Raw genomic sequence first — 23,233 nt, 5'->3', positions numbered from 1 at the left:
TTACATTTTTGGTTAATTTTTGAAGGTCCACCGGTGCGCAAAGTTTGTATCAAAATTTGACCGGTCCGCAAGTTAAAACGGTTGAGAAACACTGATTTAGGGAACACACTAGTGACGTCAGGATTAATGAAATGAACGTTATAAGTGCCCCGCTATATACTGACACATGCGTCCGAAAAGAAAGCGAGTACAAAATAATAATAAACACACAATCTTTTTCAACTTCTAGTCTCGTATTTTGGGCAGTATAATAATTAATATAGAACCTTAGATTTTGCATTAAATTGATTTTAAAGAAATGATTTATATTACTTGATTCACTGCCTACTGAAGATATCTCTAGTAGGCCGTGCTTGATTGTATTTTTGCAATTCTTCCAACTGTTTCAAATTTGTACCTTACGTGTTATTCAATAACTTGTACCATTAGGCGTAAAATTAAATTTTGTATAGAAATACACAAATGTGATCTAAAGTTACCACCAAAGGTACAAAAAAACGAAACAGCTGCTAGAATAAATACGTGTTTAAACCGCAAAACTAACTGCTGTAGCAAAATGTGCAAGTTCCTTTAGTAGTTTAGAATCTAGAAACTGTCAAAACTCAGTGATACTTTTTCGTATGAATTTTTACCTATATACAAATTTTGATTTGGAATTTTGATAAACCAAGTTCAAGAACGTTTTCAAGAACGTTTTTCACTTTGATCATAAAATGCAAAAATGTTTTTGTTTTTTTCCTGAGGTTTGTTTGAAAACAATCAAACTAAACGTCATAATTAATTGCGAAAACTATAACTGTCTGTTGATGTACACAGCGAAATTTGAATAATAAAAGCAACTGACTGCACTTTAAAACTTGTCTCTGTTTTAAAAGCACGGAGTAGAAATGGTAGGTTTTGAGTGCTGCAGTATATAAAGGAGATTTTTACTAAAATTATAAATTAAAAATCAAGGTTGGAAGCTGTGGCCATCATAATACCATTTCCAATAAAGATTCACCAAACATCAGGATCAAGTTTAACGAATGGTCGTCATTTTTAGATCTTGACCATTTTAATTCAAGCTATTTAATTGCTGTTCTCACAGAAAAGGTAAGTAACTTGGCCGTTTTTTACTTCAAAGAAAGTTGAAATACATTTAAAAAGAAAGTGCGGTGCGTAGTTTTTGTTTGTGAGTAATTGTGTTTTCTCAGAAATGCAGCAACAAACCTTATTTGTGGACTGATTCATCGGTGAAGTGTGAATCGAATGTTTCAATTACAGGTTTGTTATGTAAAGTAAACACGGCCTACTGAAGATATTTTTAGTAAGCCATTAGTAAACTTTTATATTGTATATAAATGTTATTGAATTTTAAATATGTTTTTTTTAAGCTTTACGACAAGCGGAAGCTACTTTTAATTTGAGCCAGCTAATGTTTGCTCTTTACCACGGATCAATATCTGCATGCACATTTCTTGATTTGCAACTAAACCGACCACCTCGTGATATTCGAAAACATTTTACACTTTTGGGTAAGCGTATCTTTGCTTGTTAGATTCAAATCAAATTGAAACAAAATTTGTCTTCGAAATAAATATTTTTTGAAAACATACAGGCACCAAAAACTGTTATAATCTATCTGGTACAACATTTAGAGAGGCGTTACATACACTGTGTTGGGAAATAACCGAAAGTGGTGGCTTATCCGTTATATTTTCAATGATGCAGGTACATCTGTATGATTAATATACATTACAGTAAATCTGTTGATATATGGTAAAAATAGAACTGTTGCATTGATGCTACATCGATAAACATTCAAGTTATTCTATGTAGAATCCCGTTTTGCCGATAATCCGACAAAAGTGCCTTGACGCGCTCACGAATATTCTGTGTGTAGAACATATAGAAAAGGTTGGTCGCTTAACACAGATATCGTTTCTATGATAATGATGCTTTTTACTACATTAAATTATTTTTAATAACAACAACATAACATAATACGTCTTTAATTTTTGTGTATGAATCGTTTTATAACTATAGCATCATTTTTTAAAGTTGTATAGAGGTGCTGTGCGGCCGAATAGACCAATGAGTATATTGTCTTAAATGTTAAAGCTGGAACGCTTCGTGTATACAACAATGTTTATTAACAAACGCACATCATACGTTTTAGATAGTTTTGGAGCGCCAGCCGTGGTTTTTAGAAAAATTGGTGACCTTGATTAAAAGTGGCGACTTACAGTGTGACATGGTACCTGCTATCAGTGTGCTCGATCGACTCATTGTGGTCATACTATCAGAGAAGTACGAAATCGCGTATCTAGATTATGAAGGACATATAGTAGGGTGGGGGAAAACGGGACACCTTTATAGCACATAGTATCCAAATACCTGATCGTGTTTTAAATAATTACCAGCAGTCTCTATGGAAGTCGTGATAATACGTTTTTTTTATTTCTTTAAATGTTCTTTGTTTACTACTAAGGAACGAGTTAATAGAATGAAAAGGTGTCCTCTTTTCCACCACCCTACTTTAAATTGTACTTTCCATACAGTATGAAACTTCCGTACGAACAATTAATAAAGCTTGATTTCGTTACCATGTGTATCCACCGACTACAAAACGAGGATTTGGCCCATTCCAACACTTATCTGCACTTTGTAAAATTCAGAACCATTGCGATGCAGGTATATCGACAGTGATTTTTTTCTCGAGTTTGATGTGTCTTTAAAACAGTTAAATTTTTCAGGCGATTGCTCTGTTGTGCGCGCATTCGAGGTCCGGCTTGTGGCAATCGAACGTGCAGGACCTGGTGTTTATGCATTCATTCCGTTCTGTTTTGCTGTGGAATACTGACAAACCACCCAGCGATCCAGCATGGCACCAGTCTGAAAGTTTTTATCGCAGTATGAGCTTTAGTAGCAGCGCTCTGTTGTTTTCTTTTATTGTGCTTATTCATGGCGTTTTAAAGTGGTAAGTTTACTTCACACTTACTATATAGAAGATTACTACTAAAACAAATTCAACCTTTTCAGGCAGAATAAATTTGAGTTTTTAAAAGCTCAAGCACTTGCCTTTAAATACCAGCTGTCAAAACTGCTTACTTTGAAAGGTTTATCCACAGGGTGAGTATAACTTTAATAACTTGACTATTCCTATAATGTAATTTTATTCACAGCCAGAAAATCAGTGGAACAAACGCTGGTGTTATATTAAACGCAGTCGAATGGTTATGGATGGCTCTTTATTCAACACCAACAAACATACGCGAGAAGATCGGTAGAGTTTATAAAATATCTTATTTTTCCCACTTACAAAACATGACTTATCTCAGATACCTCGTCGCTTTCTGCAGCCATTCTCAATCCACTGCCCGAGTTGTGTGAACGAGTTTTGCGCCATTGTTCTAATAAGCAATGTAAAAAGAGGGAAAGTACAGTAAGTTTGGCAATTAAAATACTTTAACCAATGCTGCCATCGTTTCTTACGATGGGGGAAGATGGGACATCTTTTCATTCGATTTTCTCGTTCCATTTGGTGGTAAAAAAACATTTAAAGAATTATAAAACTATATTTTCATAACGACGTTAATTGTTTAAAACACGATCAGGATATTTGGGAATAATGTGCTAAAGGTGTCCCATCTTCCCCCACCCTATTATACATAAGTACTGTTTTACTGAGACATACTTTACTGTTAATAAGGGTAATGGAATATGCGTTTTAAAATTACTATACTTGGTTTAGGTTGGAAAATGGTCAGTTTGTTCACTTTGTGGAATAACTTGCTATTGCAGTGATGGATGTAGTGGCCTTGATAAACAAAAAGAACACACGCCAGAGATGTGTAACTTTCTTGCACTGAGACACTCGGATTGTTAACATTGAATTCATATATGCGTATACCATATATATGTCACTGTGTGTATATAGTTGCACTTTGTAAAAATCAGCATTTGCAATAATTGTTTATTTTTTAGTTCTTTTTACTGGATATATAGTACCTATATAATAATGTACTGTAGTAGATCTTACATTAAATTTTATTTTTTGGCAAAATTGTTTCATGTGATCTGTAGTATAAATACTAGTGTGACAAAGTTTGATATATCTTGAACTCCGAAGGCTAAATATTTTTATGGAATAAGGTAAATATTGCCGCGCACTTTGTTGGACCGTGAGAATACTGTCCAATAATACTGTAACATTTGTTTTTGTGTATCATAAAATAGGTACCCCTAAAGTCCTGTATTTGCCCGGGTTTGGTATTTCCCACCCTTCTATATTATTTTATCTTTTCAAATACAACCATGGTCTACTAAAGATATCTTTACTAAATATATATATATATTTTTAGTAGGCCATGATACAACTAAAATCAGATTAACTAATACAATGAAGATGGAATTAGTAACAATATATATATTAACATGTTTATATACAAACTATACGTGAAACCACCTTAACTGCATTTCTTATCAGTTGAAAACTAGTTTATATTAGTGTTGTATTCGGATGGTCCCCAAAAGAGTCGAATAAACAACTTTTCTATGGCTCTGGTCCCCAACAAAAGCGATATTTATTTATGAGTTTCTATGTTGCCAATGTACACAAGCTTTTTTCATCTTTTTCTTCTTTCTAAATAAAACACACACAGTCCTACAACAACTAGTCAGCGAAACACACATATTGTAAGTTTAAACGAAGTGGCCAGAGCAAGTATGTAACGTAGCAGATAAAGCCTTATTACGTCCTGATCCATGAAACAGGGGTTAGGCTTGTCCGACGTATGTGTCGTTGGTAAGACACTTAACGATAATTAAACCAACCAACCAAGTGTTTACTAATGGGTTGACCAAATTAACCTGTAACGTAGCCTACTATAGGATTCTACACTAGTGCCGAAAATAAAAAAATCTCGCACAAAGTTGTATGTGCAGTATAAAATGAGCAGACAGGAGGTGTATGAAACAGAACAGAGAACATTTTCGTTAAATACCTACTATATTTTTCTCGCCACGCGAGGATAAAGCAAGTTAAATTCAATCCTGTAAAACAGTGGCATATTTTAAATCCGTGGGCACATTGACATATGTCAAATATGATGTTACAATTGTTTTACCAATATAGTGATGTGATACCACAAAGGGGATGCATATATGCTACATATAGGCTGGGCGGGCTCCCATATCTTAAAACACCCTGCGTAAGAGTGTTTTTAAAACTTTGATTTGTATTTTAGTTGGAGTTCATTCACTATTATACCCTTTTTGCATGGTAAAAAGTTAATGCGAATAGCGATCCACATTAACTCGTCATATGATAACTCGCTAACGGCGTTATTTTGCATGGTCATTGGTTTATGCGCGTATCAACTTTCAGTAAGCTTATTTTAGCGCAATATTGTTAAAACTAGTCCATAAAATAAGTTTTAACACCTCATGGTGCTATTACCAAATTAAATCCTGTAAAAATAATAATTGGAAAAGGTTAGGCTCCTAAAAGTAAAACTGTACTTCCACTATACTTTTCTTTACTCGCATAATGCGAGTAATAACCAACTTCCTACAGCAGGTAACACGCTCATGACGTTATGCAGGTTAACTTTGTTTTTGCGAGTAAATATGCGAGTACTTACGCGCATAAAAGTGACCATGCAAAAAGGGTATTAGACTAACTGCAAAGATTTCATTTTAGTCGATATTGGTATGAAAAAGAGATTATGCTAAAACTAAATGTGTTATACTGCAGCATGTACAACACTTATATGTAGGATTATATTTTATTTTTTTGAAATTAATTTCAGAGTACCTAATTTACTTTGTATGTATTGTTTTTGAGATCATGGACTTTCTTAATTTTTTTGGTTGTATTTATTAGATGCAAAATCACATAGCGAATGTAACGGAATTAGGTGAAAATGAAGAAAAAGCATCTCCGGCTCTTTTCCCCAACATGGATAAACAGAGCACGTCACAGAAACTATTTAAAAAATTTCCTAAGCAGCGAAGAATCGGTGTCACAAATAATGATGTTGTGGTGGAAGGGTTTTCAAAAAGTGACATAAACACAATATCGGATCCAAAAGCAACAAATGGAAAAGTTGCCGCACTTAATAAAAATGGAGGCAACCATCATCATGAACCAGGCAAAGTTCCATCGACAACAGATGTGAACACTGCAGACACTTTAATAGCCAACCATACAGATAATAAGTTTACTATGGGTTTGAATCGAATCAGGGCAATGTTCAAGTCAGTGATGTGCAAAGAAATTATTGAAGCAGACAATGCAAATGAAACGAATTCCATAAAGTTTTCATATAAACTAAAGAAACGTAATTCCGTTGAAAACTTTGCGCACATATCGTTGCTGTCACCAGCTTTTATTCTTAATCCCAACATGCATGGGGTAAGTGAAACATATCTTATTGTGAACCCACATAACATGCTTTATATTTACAGAGTGATACTTTAACCAGCAAATTTGCAAAGAACTTGAATGATAATCTTCAGTTAAAACTGGCAGCTGCTCATATTAACGATGCAATAAACGGTCGTGGTAGGTTTGGTGAGGCTCGTGCAACGTTTAAATCACCAGCTATTACCAAGTAAGTAACATATTATAAAAATGTTTGTGTCAACTAAGTTGTGTAGAATTTAGTCAAATGCATTCGATAATTGTTTCAGATGCTTCAAAATCATTTCAAATGTGTGGTGGACACGTCTCTTGTACCTAGTCATTGCTGTTCATTGCCTTATGATGCTATGGGAGCAACCTTTCATTCCCGCAACCATTGGATATAAGTGGTAGGTTACCAGTACAATTACCATGATTATCTGGCCTAGAAACTTAAAATATTTTTATTGTGTTTCCCACCCATTAGGCCATAAGGCTAACTTCCTTATTTAAACATTTTTTTCCCCTTTTTAAATGTAATACAGATTGATAAGTCTTATACTATTAGTAATATAGTCTATTACCCGTACAGGCAAACATCAGTAAATCCAGCCATACCTTGCATAGATGCACTTTGTTTATTGGTTTATATTGTTGATCTTGTTGTTCATATCAAATTTCTAACTTGGAGAAATATCTGGTCAGCCAAAGAAAATTTCTGGATACGGTTAGTTGATGGGTTGTTGCTATGTCTTAAAACTTAACTGATAAATACTGTTTGTTTTAGTGTTGAGCTGGTGTTTACTTTCTTATTTCTTACTGATCTTGTAGTGTTAATAATTGAGGTGGCAACACAGACTGTAAGTATGCTATAAAAATAGTAATATCCATGTTAATGATATATTTTACCAGCGATTGTTGTGCCCGTTTCGATGTCTTCGCGCATCAATGCTTTTGTGCAAGTCGAAGAACGTTGCTCATATATTTAATGTATTGTTGAGTATCATTAGTAAACTTGGAAAGGTAAATATGTTTTTTTATAATACAAACAACTGTTTTACCTTCCGTATAATATCAGGTGCTTCTTATTATTGCAATATTTATCATCACTTTTGCTTCAATCGGACTCCATGTATTTATGGACGATTACCATTCTCTCCCACAGACTTGTTCCAATGAAACTTACAGGTACATTCACTTAAATTACATTTGTGTTTATAAACCATCCAAGAAAACTAAGAATAATTTTTAAAACTTCATGTATGTTTCAGTTGGAATTGCACCAATATATACACAGGGTAGGTTGTTCATGCTATTATATTTTATATAAATCGGAATATTTTTAAATATGATTCATTGCAGTGCCTTTGATCAGGTTGCCAATGCAGCCTTGCACATGTTTGTGCTGATGTCCACTGAAAACTACCCAGTAAGTTGAATTACATAGCAGGGTGAGAAAAAATATACTGACTCCATTCTGTTTAAATAGGAATTCATCATTCCAGCATTTGTTAAAAACTGGGCCAATTTTTTTTACTTTGGTTTATTTTTGTATGCTGGAGTTTTCTTCTTAACTGCTATCTTGCTTGCAATTATCGTGGAGAGTTACTGGGATTATAGCAAGCGGCATGTTAAACAGGAAAGAAGGTATTTGTAAACAATTTAAACTGAAAGCAATGTACATTGGAGAGTTGTAAAATATTATGTTTGTAGTTTTATTATATATTTTAATATACAGTATATATATTACCATTAATGTGTACACCATGTTTAAGTTGAATTAAATTATTTGCTTGTCATAAAGCATCTCATCTTCAGGCTCTGATGATACCACAAATCAAACTTTTTCTATAGAGTTTCTGTCATACTTATTAAATGTAGGTCTGGTTTTACTCGTCTGCAACATTTCAGCCATTACTGTCGTATATATATGCTTTGATGTTGCAGACAGCAAAGGGAAGAATTAGCAAAAGCCTGGAATCTCATGGATCCACTTGGTAACGGACAACTTTCAGTAAATGATCCAAAACTAACCGAGTTATTTCATATTCTAAAGCCAAAGGTGCGAAATGGTCGACTCAATGTTATAAATGGTTTAATTTAATAATTCTCACAGAATACAAGAGAAGAAAACCAAGAGTTAATAAATTACATAAGCATGTATGGGGACGGAGTAATTGATTCATATGATTGGACAACCAAACTTATTGAAACACTCAGTTTTGAATTTGAAGCTGAACTTCATAATAATGATGATAACAGCACAGTTTGTAATTCAAAGTTGTGTTGTTTTATTCAAAAGATCTGTAGAATAATTGTTCATGTGAGTTCATGTGTGGTGGTGTGGCTTCCATAGCCACAATATAAGGTTATGAATTTTAATTTGAACAATTTGTTTGTCTGGTTTCTCCTTTACATAAGCCTCATGATCATTTCATGAGATATCATTGATCAAATATTATTCAAATATTTGCAGAAGCATGGCCAATCTAGTTATCATATTATAATGCCATGATGAACAAAGCAACATAGTGGAATATTTGCCCAAACTTTATGTTTGGTTAGCAACCAAATATTGCTTAAGAAACCATTGTGTAATTTTAAGCAGAGGAATTATTGATTACGATTAAACTATTTACCTAAAATTAAAAAAAAATAAGATGTAAGATTGCATGCTGTGTTGCATGCCTTACTAACAAAATGTGTGATATAACATGTATTAACATGCAGGCTCGAGCTACTTCTGTTGCAACTCTTGTTCTTATATTACTACACAGGTCTGTGCATGTTTGTTGTGTTAGTTTGTAACTAATGTTCAACTATGCTTTATGTGCTTAGTGACTTTAGTTGTTATATTTTTATTTTTTTGCCCATAATTCTTAGGGCAGGCTCCGAAAATGTATCACAACTTTTTATCATAATTGCATTTCCCAGAAATTAAAGTTTGGCATCTGAACCTTACTGATGCAATTCTCACTGATCTAACGGTGTAAAAATAATTGGTTTATTTAAATATACTTGCAGCATTCTCTTCTGCTTGATGTGGTCTGGTATCAGTGACAATGCGCAACTTGCTGTTCAATCAACAAGAACAACAATTATAATCATATTTGTGATTGAGGCGATATTTCGAGTGGTAGCAGATGGGAAAGGCTTGTGGAATTTATTTGATGTACTAGATATCCTGATGATTATAACAGCTTCAATCGGTTGTATTGTATGGTAAATATTCACACAATATTAAATTAACCTCAAGTAGACCTTAACAAACAGTAATTCATAGTTTAATATTTACCGTCTATTGTTGCTATAGAAATTTGTAATATTACTTCTGTTCTATTTAAAGTTCCCTATTTAACATTATGTGGATTTACAAGTTGTTTAATTGTTAATCTTACAGGTATGTTTTATGGTACATGGTACCACGTGCCAGCCCCATCAACCTGGGTGCATGTGTTGTGGTGTCAAGTGTTGCCATTTTAATCCGGGCAGTTTTTAACTCACAACATGCTCGATCAGCCGTCATCGTGCTTCAAAATATTTACCCTGTGATGTTTGACCTCATATTACTTGTGATCACCATCATATATTTGTATGCCGTTATTGGACTTGAAATTTTCCAGGACAAGTAGGTTGCTTTAGAGCTTGTGTAAATACAACATAATATAATTTTTAAATTTTAATTTCATTTTCATTGCTGAATATTATAACTACATAATTTCAAAAACAATTAATGTATGTAGTCTATATACCTTGTTCTATATTCTGTTTTATTGTTTTCTTTTAAATAGTTTGATATTTTTCTTTACAGGACATTATATAGAAGTGAAGCTCGTGGTTATACCGGTAGTTACGTTGAATATGGTTGTGGTGTTGGGTTTGAAACATTTGGATGCTCGTTGCTTATTGTATTTCAAATCGTGACAACAAATGATTGGCATGAGATCATGTTAGGAGCAATGAACGATGCAGGTTACCTTTTACTTATTTTAGTTCCAGTTGTAAGTCGTAAATTTAAAGCTGACATAGATGAAGACATTTAACGGCGATAACCTAGTGGTCACTAATTGGTTGTCTAAAACCTATAGAGAAAAAACTCCACAAATTTACATATGTAGTAACTTGTAAGCTGGCACAAGCTGTATGCAATAGAACCCCGTGTTATAACGACTGTCGTTTTCCGGACACACAGTGTTAAAGCAAGTTGCATTCAGCTATATTTATTCAGAGTGATAGTTCAACCTGCCGTTTCAAGTTGAAAGTTATAATTTGGTTACATTATTCAATGACCAGTACCATACCTGAACTTAACTTATACATTTATTAATATAAGTTTAAACAATGTTTTTACATGTAATAGGTTGGCCCTCTGCATTTTATTTTGTTTCATGTTATCTTATTGTTGACATGATTGTCATGAATTTATTTGTTGCCATCTCAATTGAGGCATATAAGAAGTTGGCGCGTGATAATACACAGTTTGCTGAAGAACCAGCGAGTTTGCAACCTGAAGAACATGACACAACAAAGGTTAATGTTTATATGAACTTTCTCCTACAAGTTTGTATGTATTTAAAATTCATTAACGCAACTTTTATTGTTTTATTGTTAATTTAATTACAAAAAAATGCAACTTTGTAATAACCTAATACGTGTGGTTACAGCATACAACTGATTAAATCTGTTGTAACCAATGATATTCTAAACAGGTTGAAACATCTTTCTCATCAGCAGCAAAATCTACTTTGAACGAAATATTTGCAAGTTCACGCAAATCGCGAGCCAGCATTGGTTCAAATACTTTGACTGGATTTTCCTCAAGTCCGTATGCAGTGAGGCGTGGCACGTTGGGTTCGCTCGCACGTAGTCCAAGTCCAAGCCCCAGGGTATCTGATGATGAAACAATGCTCAGTGTAAGAAGCCAATCTAATTCTCCAAGACGACCACCTGTAAGGTATCGATTAGAAAAATATTAAATAAATCTAATAAAGTTTTTCTGAAAAGTTTATTTTGGGTATCAACATTTTATTTGGTCGCTTTTTCCTTCTTTTTGGGCTAATTAATGAAGGTGACCTAAATAAATAATTTTCTAGGGTTTCAGATCAGATTTACGTAATGTCTTCCACCAACAGTTTATACACATGTGTTCATAGACGTGAAAAACAAGAGAATGAAGTTGTAGAAGACAAACAATCGACATCGATGGAACGACGAGAGATGATGTTGAAACAACGTCATGAACAAAGAAGGAAGGAAAGAAGGAAAACCAAACATGAGGAAGATGAAACAATTAAAAACCAACTTCAAATTGATGGTTTCATTTTTATAATAATTGTTTTTATTTGACATTTGTGTCCACCAGGCAATTCTAAACGGCAAATTGTAATTTACGAATATAAAGTTGTCATGGAGAAATAACAAAAGGGTTGTACTTTAGAAATTGCCAATGTTGAGTTGTGGCTTTACCCCAACCAGACGCATTTGCACCTTGTTACACTTTGTAAAGTTATGTTGGGAAAGCCTTGGAGAATTATTTAGCATAATTAGTTTTTGTATTCTTAAAGGAGTCGTTCGTTTGAAACGAGCTGTTCGTGTGATCAAGAATCATCATGCACGTGATGCTCATGAGATGAATCTCAAGGAAGGTGATCTTCTCACGGTGATGGAGGAGGTTCACGGGATGATGAGAGGTTCTCACGGATGGTTTCCTTCCGAGAATGTTATCAACCTTAGCAAAGGAAATGGTGAGATAAAGTTAATAACGTATTGTGCTATGTGATTAAGCAGGGCTTACAAAACAAGGGATCAAACAAGGCATGTTTTTTGTGACAATACTAATGTGACAATGTAAATAAATCTATTGTTATAATAACATGGTACTACTCTCTGAGAGGCTGTCAGTGTCCAGTTAAATTTTAGCTAAAAACACTTATAGTTGATCTCATGGTTTGCACAGGTAATGGGGGGCACAATTTTATCATTTGGTCTGCTATGTGTTGGTATGACTTCTACAATGACTTTCTGCTAATACTTAACCAACAAAACAGTATTTTAATAAGTAACAATCTGCTTTGTATGACTCTGGTTATGAATGCATAAGTTGATTTTTCATTTCAGGCAACCAAGATCATCCTCATGTAGTTGTCACATCAGATAATGAAATATTAAAGAATCCAAAAGTTAAATTTGAAGTAAGTATCAATGCTTTAGTTGCCAATCTTTGTTGTAACAATAATAAGTGTAACTTATTTATCCTCTTGTGGTGGAGCAACGACTGTTGTTCCAACACGGGTGTTTTGTTTCTGCACATCGTGCTGCTTACAAGTTACCTGATAAAACTTTGCGATTGATTATTTCTTTGTGTGACTGACAATTCAGACAACCTATTAGAAGTCACTGGGTTGAAGCAATTACTGATATATGACTTCTATTTTCTGAGTTACCCCAAAACAATGTCACTATGGTGACAACATTAAGTCTAGAATTCTAAGACCTTTAACCACAGAGCCATGATGCCATTATTAAGATATTTTTTTATAATTTTATTTTCTGGAAATGAACCAGATTGGAGAATCAGGGAAGCGGAACCAACCTTCTCCTAATCATCGGATCAGTCGGATGCGGAGAAAGACGGATGGAGCAGATTGGAGGAAAAACATTCACGGGGAGATCACCATGATGAATCCTGATGAGGTGATGATTGCATCATCTTTTTCAACAAATTTCTAATTGTTTTGTTGCAGCTTCGAGATTTGAGTAAAATTATTCGTGGAGGATTGGAGCGTCGTCATCCTTCGTATTTACACAGTGTTCCATCTCAGCTTGCTATCAGGTTACTTAGTCTATATGTTTTAACAATCCTTGTTTTATTGTTACTGACCGTCTTTTTTCTTTTCGAACTCCCCCCTTTCTACGTTATCGTGACCGAAGATATAAAATTATTGAATTCATTTATATCTTCCCAGTTCCACTATGGTTGCGCTTAAATATTTTTCATTTGTTTCCAGTGTAAATGAGGAACTCCTAGAGGAAGATGAAGAAACTGCACAACTTCCACAAGTCACTGTTTCCCAAGTGAATTCTGATAATCCTGAAAATGTTGAACTTTCTCCATCGGCAGCAAATGACACACGTAATGGATGGTTTTCGAATAAAGTATCACATAATATTGACTAATTTGATTGCAGACACCCAAACCTTGACCGTACCTGACAGAGGAAGGCCTCGTGTGAGAAAGAAGACAAAAACAACAGGTGACGGTTCCATTCCTGACTGGATGCAAAAATTCGTAGATGAAAAGAAAATTTTTGTTGATAAAGACGTCAAACTTGAAGAGTCTAGAAGCTCATTGGGTGATGTTGAACAGTTAAGTTTTAGAATATTATTGTTTCTATGGTTATGTAACTAGTAATATAAATATTAGACTGTGAAAGTATGTAATAAATTAATGTTTATCCAGAAATCAAGGCAATACATCTGCAAAACCAAAAGAATCTTCCGAAAAGAAAGACGGAGAAAATGAAACTAAAGCATCCAACAAAATCACAAGCAGTAAACTGAAAAGGAAAAATAAGACAAACCAGGAAAATACGAAGAAGTCGGTACCTGGCACTCCAAGGATAACTCGTAACAGAGTTACAATTAAATCACCGAAAACTAAGCGAGTTCAAACTACGCCTCAAAAATAACAATGCAGTCATTTGTTTGTCAATATATTTTTCAAGCTCATTATAGCAACACATTTCTTCGCTTTAAAAATTTTTTTAATGACACATTTAATGCTGTTTTTTTATTAAAATAGAATGTAAGTTGAGATTCCTTAATATAATTATGTAGCAAGAAGCACCTACCTTGTAGATATTTAAAGGTGTTGAAATATTTTCTGCCTTTTGTTGGCTTTCAATTACCTCACTTAAATCTATAACCATGAAAATAGAAATGTTTTTTTTTCGTATTTTATTGCACAGGCATCTTCATGTCTTCAAGTAATATCACCTTTTATTGCAAGTCATATTTTGTTAGCGTCATCATGTGCAAACATATGTATGTGTTGTTTCATACACAATAAAAGTTCCAATCAGAGTACTAAGCTGTACTTAGTAACAACCCAATAAAGTTCCAAAATAAAATATATGATTATGATTCTATTATGTAACACAACTGTAAGTTGGTATGGAATATAATTTATTGATACTTAAATGAAATAACAAAACATATTTAAATCATACACGATCATGCACCAAAACATTAAAGTTACATCAGCAGGTTGATATTGAGAGCAACAAGGTGTGTAGAAAGTCAAATATAAATCCACAACATAATATACACATTCTTGTCTGGTATAAAACAAGGTAACAAAGAAGTATTTTTTCTCATTCAGTTTTCGTACCAAACACGAGCAAAAGGATTATGATGTCATATATCCAGATAATCCCACCACTCCTTATCATATCCTTCATGAACGTGACGTAATAAAACACTTCGTCGAGAATCACAGTATCTGTACATTGATCAACAAATACTTATATAACCATCAGTTTATAAGATAGTTAGATATACCTGTATTTGTCTTGCACTTTTTGTTTGATATCTCTAATAGACGCAGTTGTAATATCCCGTTCTAAATATTCACTTAACGTTTCAGTTGCTTTTTCCAAATCTGCTTGGTTATCCTAAAATAAACGCAACATTAAGTAAATTTTTTAAATTTTTTATTCTAACTTGAACTAACCTCAAATAAGAGAAGTTGGTTGTTCCGTTTTAAGAAGAAGGCAAACACGTAAGTATACATAAGGGTTTGACGACACTGACACAAAACGTCAACAGCTTTCTTTAAAAACTGAACTTCAATCCAGGACATGTTTAGTTGCTGCATTTCCTCCATCTTTCTTTTAACTCTTGCATACAACTGAAATATAGATAGATAGCAATGTCTCAGATACATAACATAAGATAAAAATTATACAAAACTGGTTTATAAATACAATGTTTAGTGTATATTGTCCTAAATACTTCTGTTTCTCAATATGTAAACATTATGACCAAGACAAATGGTTTTCCAAGTTTTCTTGTTTTAGATAAAGAACCAAACAAAAAAATCACCATTTTTATAAAAAATTAGCAACTAAAACATAAAATAAATTTGTTGACACTTCATTTTTCCAAACATAGTTTCATTAAATAATTAAATAAATAATTACCTTGTGCTCAAACTTCAAACTTTGCAGGTGGTTCATGTACCGATTGCAATAAAATAAATATCTTTGAAGCATTTCACGAGATCTCTACATAATGGAGGAGTAACAACCGAGTTAAAACAATTTTCGTGAAATAAAGATCACTCCATACCTGCTGAGTGTCTCTCGCTTTTTTTGCATCATCAGCATTGTATCGGTTACAATTATACCACGACGCTCCATGTGGATCCCATGGCCCCAAACATACCCAACAAAATTCATGCTGCACAAAAGTTAGGCTTGTTATCAATATATTAATTAACAGGATTTGTTTATTATATAACTTTAAAAAAAATATAAACTACTATAATACAATTACATAATACAAAACAAACGACTGCCAATTGACTACATCATTATTAACAAAATAAATTGCTTTACCTTGCATGTTTGACTACGACATATAACGTGGTTGCATCCGCCATCCTTCTCAATCGTCACCTGACACTTGGGACACTCCTTCGTATTTGCAGATATCCAGTTTGACGTCTCACTATCATCATCACATTTCTTCAACCACTTCTTTAAATGCTGACATTTAATTAATTTCATTAATTTAATTGACTTCCATCTACATCACTTTTACAGTATATTATCAAGTGAAGATACATACCACACATAACACTGGATCGTGCCAAGATTCACTACACTCAAAGCAGAACTCCCGACCACAATCACATTTAACAGCCCGTCTGTCGCGATACTCAACTTTAATCACATGGTGGCAGTCAGGAGAAGGACACCATTTTAATAAAGAGTTGCACTGTTGGCAAAAACAAATGAGAAAACAATAAGATGATTAAAGAAAATAACGACTGACAAATTTACCTCCACAAAACTATTTGTCATCAAATGTTGATACTTTAATCGAACTTTTTTGTCGGATATTAAACTCCTGGAAAAGACTCAAGGTAATATACACAAAAAAACGGAATGCGATAAAAAAACCTTACTTGCTTTATAATTGCGTGGCAGGTAATCAAAAATCGTTTATAACATGGGTGTTCTGTTTCACACACCTCATGCTAGACAAGTTCTCTTTGTGGGTGTTTGTGTTTTAACCACTGTGCCTAAGTCAGACGTAAGACAATACATATAAAAACATGGTTCTTACATTACAATGGCATCATCAACAATAATTTCACAGTCGAAAGCTGGGCAAGGGATTGTCTGGAAAAATAAATCAAATATACTTATATTTTAACATATGTACATACTCATAATAACCTATATCTTGTTGTGCCTTGTGCTCAACTGGCAAACAGGACTATAACAGGTGAGCCTAATGAAGTGATGCAAATGATCAACCAAGGATATTTGCATGGGTTGATAACTTGATAAGTCAACCAGATAATGGGGGATTCTGTATTGCTTGGTCAACTTTTTAAAGATTTACAAGATATACATTTTGGTTGTTTTTTTACATTAATGAACTAACAAATAACTGTTATGCTATGGTAATGATAAAGACATCCAACCTGCGACATCCCTTCATCCATTATCTTTGTTCGTAAATATTGAGACCAACATCCTTTACAGAACATATGTCCACAGTCTAGTCCAGTCATGAACTAGAAACATGAAATTAGCTTCAGCTCTCATCTTACATTGCATTAAACTTACGGAAGATGAGCATGAGCTGCAACATATTTCACATGAAACATCCAAAGAATGACTTTGACTGGAATGAGCCTGCAAACAAAATTAACAGCTGAAACTGTATTTATGCTTCTGGTAAAATATGTATTATATATTTATTATTTATGTTAATAACATTAGTGCATTGTTCACACCAAAGCAGACATATGAGGTACTTATTATGTATACATTTTTTTACAGATATACTGACATATGTTTAATGCTTATCTGTGTATAAACACATGGTATTTGTTTTCCTGCCTCAAGCCAAAAATATGGGTTCAAGGCTTGTGGCTGCTACCATTGTGAGCACATGTCTGCTTGGGCAAGACACTTAATGGCAATTACTTCAACCCAGTGGTCACTTATCAGTTACCTGTGTGTCAGCCATACAAAAGTAAATATTTTCGCTTAAATTTACATATGTGGTAACTTATAAGCTGGCATGTGGTATATAAAAAAGAACATCCCCGACGTTTTACCGTAAACGTAAGGATAACAAAAGTTGCATTTATTTATTCAACTAATCCAAGTGACAACAGAACATAAGTTCAACAATATACATATATCTTTACCCTAGACTTGTTTGAACGTTTCATTTTAAATGGACTGACAACATGAGCTTCTTTAAAAATTCTCTCCTGATTACCATCGTACTCATAATACTTTTCAAGAAGTAGTTCCTTATCCCAATTAAAATGTGCAAGAAGTATCCGTAAAGTAGTAGGTGGGATCTGCAAAGATATTTATATTACACAACTGCATATAGGAGCATTCATGTTGAATTATAATGTCATTAAAATTGTTGACTTGAGTGATCCTGTTCACACCTAATAATCACCATTCAATCAATTAAACCAATGTACAATTAACATGTAAATGCAAAATTGATTTTTACTTTATTTTATTTTTAAAATTCACAGTTTACCTATAGTGCTTACACTAGTTTGTAAATGAAATGACTAACTGATAATTTTACTACAAAAAAACAAAATGCAAAAAAGTTATTCAGTAACTTGTTTTAGGTTATTTAATATTTATGCTTACTGGACAGCAATTAAAACAGTTCTAATATATCCAATAATATCGGCATTGGTTTTTCGAAACTAATGAAGAATTCCATATACGCCATAAGGCCATATACATTTTGGTAGTAAGTAAAGCCCGACAGATATCATTTTTTCACAGATATTTTTACATATATATGTATTTAACAATATCGATACTTGACACTATAATGAAATATATGAAAGTCTTGATCCATTTTAATACTTGTATTCAAGACATAATGAAGAAAAATAGTTATGTGTAGATTTTGTTAAACAATTGTAAGAATGTCAACTAACAACTAATATGATTGTTAAACCACGATGCATGTAGTTGTTAAACTATGACACATGTGATGAACGCTAAACTATGACACACATAAAGTTTAGATAAGGTTCAGGTCACATCACACTAACAATTTATATGTCAGTGTATTATCATCGCATTTTGACTTGTACTGACGATTGGTAAATTGTAAATATCGGCTGATAGTATCGGTACACAGAGATTAAAGATATATTGGTCGAGCCCTACTAATTAGTATAATTACCAGTTAGTAGTTATGTTTAGCGGTTAGCAGATAACGTAGAGAACAATTTTTTAACTATCCCAATATTTTAACTTACATTAACAATATCATTGACTTCTTTTAATATTTCAACCATTAGATCTACAATTCGATCTGCAGACAAACATTCGTGGGGATAAACTTCTTCATCTTTGGTCTCACTTCCATGTGGTGCTTCGGACACAATAATATTATCATCCAGATATCCCTCATCCTCATCATCGTCATCTGCATCATCACGAAGCGACAAATCATCCTCTTCATCATCACCAGCATCATAATAATCAAAATCCTCATCAGAATCCATGCTCACTTCACAAAACACTAAAACAGTATATTTATTCAAATCTTCATCAGAACAAGCAACACTTAGAAGAGACAATCTAAATTCATTTATTTTAGAGGTCTTCTTTTAGTAAAATATTTTTTTACATCAGATCATTGAGAATTGAAACACAAGCAACATTATATGACCAAGCTAAAGGAATATAATACGTAGGTGTTTATAAGATTCTAATTTGCTTTTACGATATTCCTGACTTTATAGCTTTGCAATAACTGTAACAACTCTTATTTAGAAGGAAGAGAACGTTCAACAGTGTCCAGTGATGCAGCACTGACAAGTGACAACAATGAAGTATATTTATAAATAACTGTAGATAAGCTTACACACCATTGCCAGCTAACAACTAATACAAAATATACGTGTGCGTACACTATTATAAATATATTACAAACAATTTGTCATTTTACATACGTAACTACCTCTCGTGTATTTATAAGCATATTCAAAATGACGCCCGGGGCAGCAAAATACTTTTGTTGTGATTATTCCTTTGATCGTCAAAGTAATTCTAATATATAGTACAAAGAACGCAGCAATTTGGTGACCGTTTTGCTATCAAATCATAGAAATAGACAAATAGCAAAGACTTACTTCGTTTTTTTTTATTTTTGGTAAATTATTAAATAATTATTAAATCAAATTTAAACAGATGTGTATTAATGTAATGCACTTGATTCTAAATCACACATAAGTGTGCACTCGAAACTGTTTATTGTAAACTTTGGTGGAATTTCTTTTTGGGGGTTTTGTTTTTTCATCATGCTCCAATCTTTGGATCAATCTTCTTTAAGGCCGACTCCCCCCATTGTACGGGTTGTGTCCTTACGCACACTTTTCTTCAAATTAGAACTTTAATATGTTTAATTAAATGTTATTTATTTAATTTTCACATTGTATCGTCTGTAGGGTGTAACGGTCACGCCTTTTATCCAAAACAATATTTCTTTCTTTTTTATCAACAAGCGTGTTTTAACAACTGTTGTTTTACCGTTACTACCTGTCTTTTCGCTTGTGTCAACTCTCTTGTTCTTCGCTATCGTGACCGAAGAGACGAAATAAATTTCATTCATTCATTCATTCATTCAGATGATTTTTACTAAACTCTACAGTCTTTAACTTTTTAGATTTTAGTGTATGGGTACGTATAAACTAGAATTCAATTCGCAATAAGTTCATTTTTCTAAAAATTTAAACATAACTTTATAAAACTTGAGCGACATTGAAAAGACTATTATGCAAATTGAAACCTTAACCAAAGAATATACGCTACTCGAACGGACAATTTATGAGGAAGAGTGGCCAGCTGGCGCTGTCGTATATGTATAATAGGTTGGGGGAAGATGGGACACCTGCCATAGACCATTGTTAATTGTCTAAAACATGATTAGGATATTTAGATATTATGTGCTAAAGGTGTCTTGTCTTCCCTCATCCTACTATACCATATGCACGGCCTACTAGATATCTCTGGTAGGCCGTGCATATATGTTGCATTGTGGGGTGATATGGGATACCGTTAGCACGTAAATCTCATATTTCCTGATCGTGTATTTAATAATAACTACGAGAGTTCCTTAGAGTCGTGAGCTACGGTTATAAAATTCTATAAATACTCTTTTTTTACTGCTTGGTGTGATGATAAAAGCGAATGAAAACAGGTGTTTTCATACCCCATAAATAAGTGATCCATACAATATATATGAATATATAATGAAAAGCATAAAAATGCCACAAAGTTTCATTCGTGGTAAATTGCAAGCGGTCACGAGAGCAAGACGACTGTCATTTTCCACCAGCACACGAGGATAAAGCCAGTTACATTTATTCATTCAAGAAACGTTTGTGATAATAATCGTTGGTCATACCAGAGTTAAACAGGTGATATAACTGCGACGTGTTATATACAATGAATAACACGTAAATAAAAAGCCATGTACATCACATAATGGGCGGAGCAGCTTTACGGCGGTACAAAGTAGTTTGTTTATTTTGTAACTTACCCGCTGGTAAACACCATTCTAGCATATAGAAATATGAGCGGCTTAGTGAGGACATTTGCCAACAATTGTAAATCATTTTTATATTATTTTAGGTGGTTTGTAAAAATTACTGTATATGCTTAGTGTTTAAGATCCGATTGGACTTTTATTAAATATTGAATCTTCAAAATCATCAGGTGAGTGATACGGAATCTAATATTTATTTAAGGAATTTAAAGCCGTGGCAGAGTTTAAAGACAAGCATATAGTACGATAAACTTAAAAATAATAACCCCGTCATTGGTACGATTAATCTGAGTGTGTCTCTTCGTTATGAAATGTATACTTCGCACAGTAGGGTGGGGTAAGATGGGACATGTTATAACTCTCTTTTCTCTTCCCACTTTGTAGTAAACAAAGAAAGAGTTTTACAACTGTAGCCATGCGAGTCTAAAATATCGTTGTTAAGGAACTATGTAACTTGAGTGCTAACAATATCCCATCTTGCCCCAGTATATATTTCGAATAAAAAACAATAAACCACCAAGTGATGCAATCGTAAGTCCAAACATATCCGAGTAGTTTCATTATGAACAGTATACAGCCATATAATATATAAGACTTAAATAATATAATTTTCAATCGTTTCGGTTTTAATTCAAGCGTTTCGGATATAATTCTAATGTGGAGAAGGTTTATTACCCGGATTATAAGTGGAAGATTTACGTAACAAAGCTTTGTGACTGTTAAAGAAGGCGTTCCGGTTTCTGACACAGCCTCGGGCAATATTTATATCTTCGTCGTGTCCTGTTCGTACTGTATAGTTGTTAACTAATCTCTGCTGTTTGGAAACCTTTAGTGTGAATTTTGTGTACTAGATATTTTCTTGTTGTAGCTTTTGTTTAGAGTAGTATTGAGGAAACAATTTATATAAAAAAAGATATGGATGAACGATTGGTTCGTGGCGATCAAACCGCCTTTTATAGTCTTATGCGAAAAAGATGTATTAATAACAAGGACTTCAGTGATGCTGTGTTTTTGGTGGGGCCACAACGACAAGTTGTTTATGGTCATAGGTGCTTGCTTGCTGCGAGATCAGAGACATTTCGGTCTATGTTCTCTCAAATGCCGTCACACAGCGCTGCGAGCCGAGAATCTCCGATAAATTTGCCCGAAGTACGCCCAGAAGTATTCCTAACCGCATTAGATTATATGTATACAAACTGCTGCACTTTAACCAGCGATCTTGCGCCCGATGTGATGTCCCTTTCAATGGAATATAACCTGGATGGCTTGAGAAAGTTAAGCGCGCGCTTCTTGTTGGATGGAATGAACGTTGAAACAGCTTGTGACGTTCTGCAGTCAGCAGTTATTCATGCCCAACCTGATATGCTCCAGAAAGCACTCGATTATTGTATGAAAAATGCTCACGATATTTTTATGACCGAAAAATTCAACGAACTATCGCCAGAAACACTAGGGGCGCTGCTAAGGGGAGATTCGCTTGAAGCTGACGAGTTGGAGGTTCTAAACGCCATCAGAAAATGGGCACGTGGCAATGCAATTGTAGCTGGTCGGCATATGAAGGAGGTATCGAGTTCGGTGATTCCCCTCGTGAGGCTACCGCTTGTTTCCCCTGATGAGCTGACGAAGATTGAAGAGGAAAACAAAAAAGACATGGTCATTCCAATGCAACAACTGGCGGCAGCGTGGCGTTTCCACGCACTTAAAGAAAACACGCCATTCTCTTACCATACAACTTTACGTCTCGGCACTAAACATAGAGAAAGTCACAAATACCTACCAAAAGACAAGTGATTGGAAAAACATAAATCTATTGCCTTTACTTTGCTTTTTATGTATCGGTATGAAAATTAAATTTATAATGCGTGCTTTCACTCTGTTTAACAAAGAACATTTGCAATTTAGTTTTTTCGCATTGCCATATTTGTCTTTAATAAACAGCAGAAAATCGTGAAACAATTGTGGAAACAGCATTATATTTGGAGTATAGTAGTATTTAACTATTTAAGT

General features: G+C 33.8%; 4 protein-coding genes across 4 annotated transcripts; 3 read left to right on the top strand and 1 right to left on the bottom strand.

Annotated features, from left to right (window-relative positions):
- Positions 1-47: 47 nt before the first annotated feature.
- On the top strand, positions 48-4,044 carry LOC101242508. The gene is made up of 13 exons (XM_004225642.4): positions 48-890; positions 955-1,092; positions 1,194-1,263; positions 1,374-1,514; positions 1,598-1,710; positions 1,819-1,896; positions 2,159-2,289; positions 2,541-2,673; positions 2,736-2,959; positions 3,022-3,111; positions 3,165-3,265; positions 3,321-3,424; positions 3,734-4,044. The coding sequence occupies exons 1-13, from the start codon at positions 888-890 to the stop codon at positions 3,866-3,868; spliced, it is 1,461 nt and encodes a 486-aa protein (XP_004225690.2). The 5' UTR covers positions 48-887; the 3' UTR covers positions 3,869-4,044.
- A 1,791-nt stretch (positions 4,045-5,835) lies between these two features.
- Positions 5,836-14,496, top strand: LOC100179610 (probable voltage-dependent N-type calcium channel subunit alpha-1B). The gene is made up of 26 exons (XM_018817727.2): positions 5,836-6,397; positions 6,451-6,596; positions 6,676-6,795; positions 6,978-7,112; positions 7,173-7,245; positions 7,298-7,408; positions 7,464-7,573; positions 7,657-7,683; positions 7,748-7,814; positions 7,875-8,032; positions 8,333-8,447; positions 8,502-8,708; positions 9,116-9,162; positions 9,410-9,607; positions 9,786-10,013; positions 10,197-10,357; positions 10,746-10,915; positions 11,095-11,339; positions 11,539-11,699; positions 11,950-12,129; positions 12,503-12,576; positions 12,950-13,078; positions 13,129-13,217; positions 13,393-13,517; positions 13,573-13,750; positions 13,845-14,496. The coding sequence occupies exons 1-26, from the start codon at positions 5,867-5,869 to the stop codon at positions 14,071-14,073; spliced, it is 4,014 nt and encodes a 1,337-aa protein (XP_018673272.1). The 5' UTR covers positions 5,836-5,866; the 3' UTR covers positions 14,074-14,496.
- A 56-nt stretch (positions 14,497-14,552) lies between these two features.
- LOC100176524 (E3 ubiquitin-protein ligase arih1) lies at positions 14,553-19,737 on the bottom strand. The gene is made up of 14 exons (XM_002129516.5): positions 19,640-19,737; positions 18,933-19,186; positions 17,835-17,993; positions 17,245-17,313; positions 17,100-17,192; positions 16,736-16,791; positions 16,450-16,516; positions 16,235-16,384; positions 16,003-16,152; positions 15,734-15,844; positions 15,586-15,669; positions 15,117-15,293; positions 14,945-15,057; positions 14,553-14,885 (listed from the first exon to the last, which is right to left on the bottom strand). Exons 2-14 carry the CDS (start codon positions 19,179-19,181, stop codon positions 14,801-14,803), a joined length of 1,563 nt encoding a protein of 520 aa, XP_002129552.1. The 5' UTR covers positions 19,182-19,186; positions 19,640-19,737; the 3' UTR covers positions 14,553-14,800.
- Positions 19,738-22,020: 2,283 nt separating this feature from the next.
- Positions 22,021-23,097, top strand: LOC100186748 (BTB/POZ domain-containing protein 19-like). The gene has a single exon (XM_002129776.5). The coding sequence runs from the start codon at positions 22,142-22,144 to the stop codon at positions 23,015-23,017; it is 876 nt and encodes a 291-aa protein (XP_002129812.1). The 5' UTR covers positions 22,021-22,141; the 3' UTR covers positions 23,018-23,097.
- Positions 23,098-23,233: the final 136 nt, after the last annotated feature.

Source organism: Ciona intestinalis, chromosome 2 (genome assembly GCF_000224145.3).
Source record: "Ciona intestinalis chromosome 2, KH, whole genome shotgun sequence".
NCBI lineage: Eukaryota > Metazoa > Chordata > Ascidiacea > Phlebobranchia > Cionidae > Ciona > Ciona intestinalis.
This window is presented reverse-complemented; position numbering and strand designations above follow the sequence as displayed.

Coding starts and splice junctions, on each gene's coding strand:
- LOC100186748 (XM_002129776.5), top strand. CDS start 22,142: ATGGATGAACGATTGGTTCGTGGCGATCAAACCGCCTTTTATAGTCTT.
- LOC101242508 (XM_004225642.4), top strand. Junction 2,290..2,540: donor GTGGTCATACTATCAGAGAA/GTACGAAATCGC, acceptor CTTTCCATACAG/TATGAAACTTCCGTACGAAC. Junction 3,425..3,733: donor GTAAAAAGAGGGAAAGTACA/GTAAGTTTGGCA, acceptor TACTTGGTTTAG/GTTGGAAAATGGTCAGTTTG.
- LOC100176524 (XM_002129516.5), bottom strand. CDS start 19,181: ATGGATTCTGATGAGGATTTTGATTATTATGATGCTGGTGATGATGAA. Junction 16,153..16,234: donor ACGATCCAGTGTTATGTGTG/GTATGTATCTTC, acceptor ATTAAATGTCAG/CATTTAAAGAAGTGGTTGAA. Junction 14,886..14,944: donor AAAGTGCAAGACAAATACAG/GTATATCTAACT, acceptor ATCAATGTACAG/ATACTGTGATTCTCGACGAA.
- LOC100179610 (XM_018817727.2), top strand. CDS start 5,867: ATGCAAAATCACATAGCGAATGTAACGGAATTAGGTGAAAATGAAGAA. Junction 7,574..7,656: donor TGTTCCAATGAAACTTACAG/GTACATTCACTT, acceptor TGTATGTTTCAG/TTGGAATTGCACCAATATAT. Junction 10,916..11,094: donor AAGAACATGACACAACAAAG/GTTAATGTTTAT, acceptor TATTCTAAACAG/GTTGAAACATCTTTCTCATC.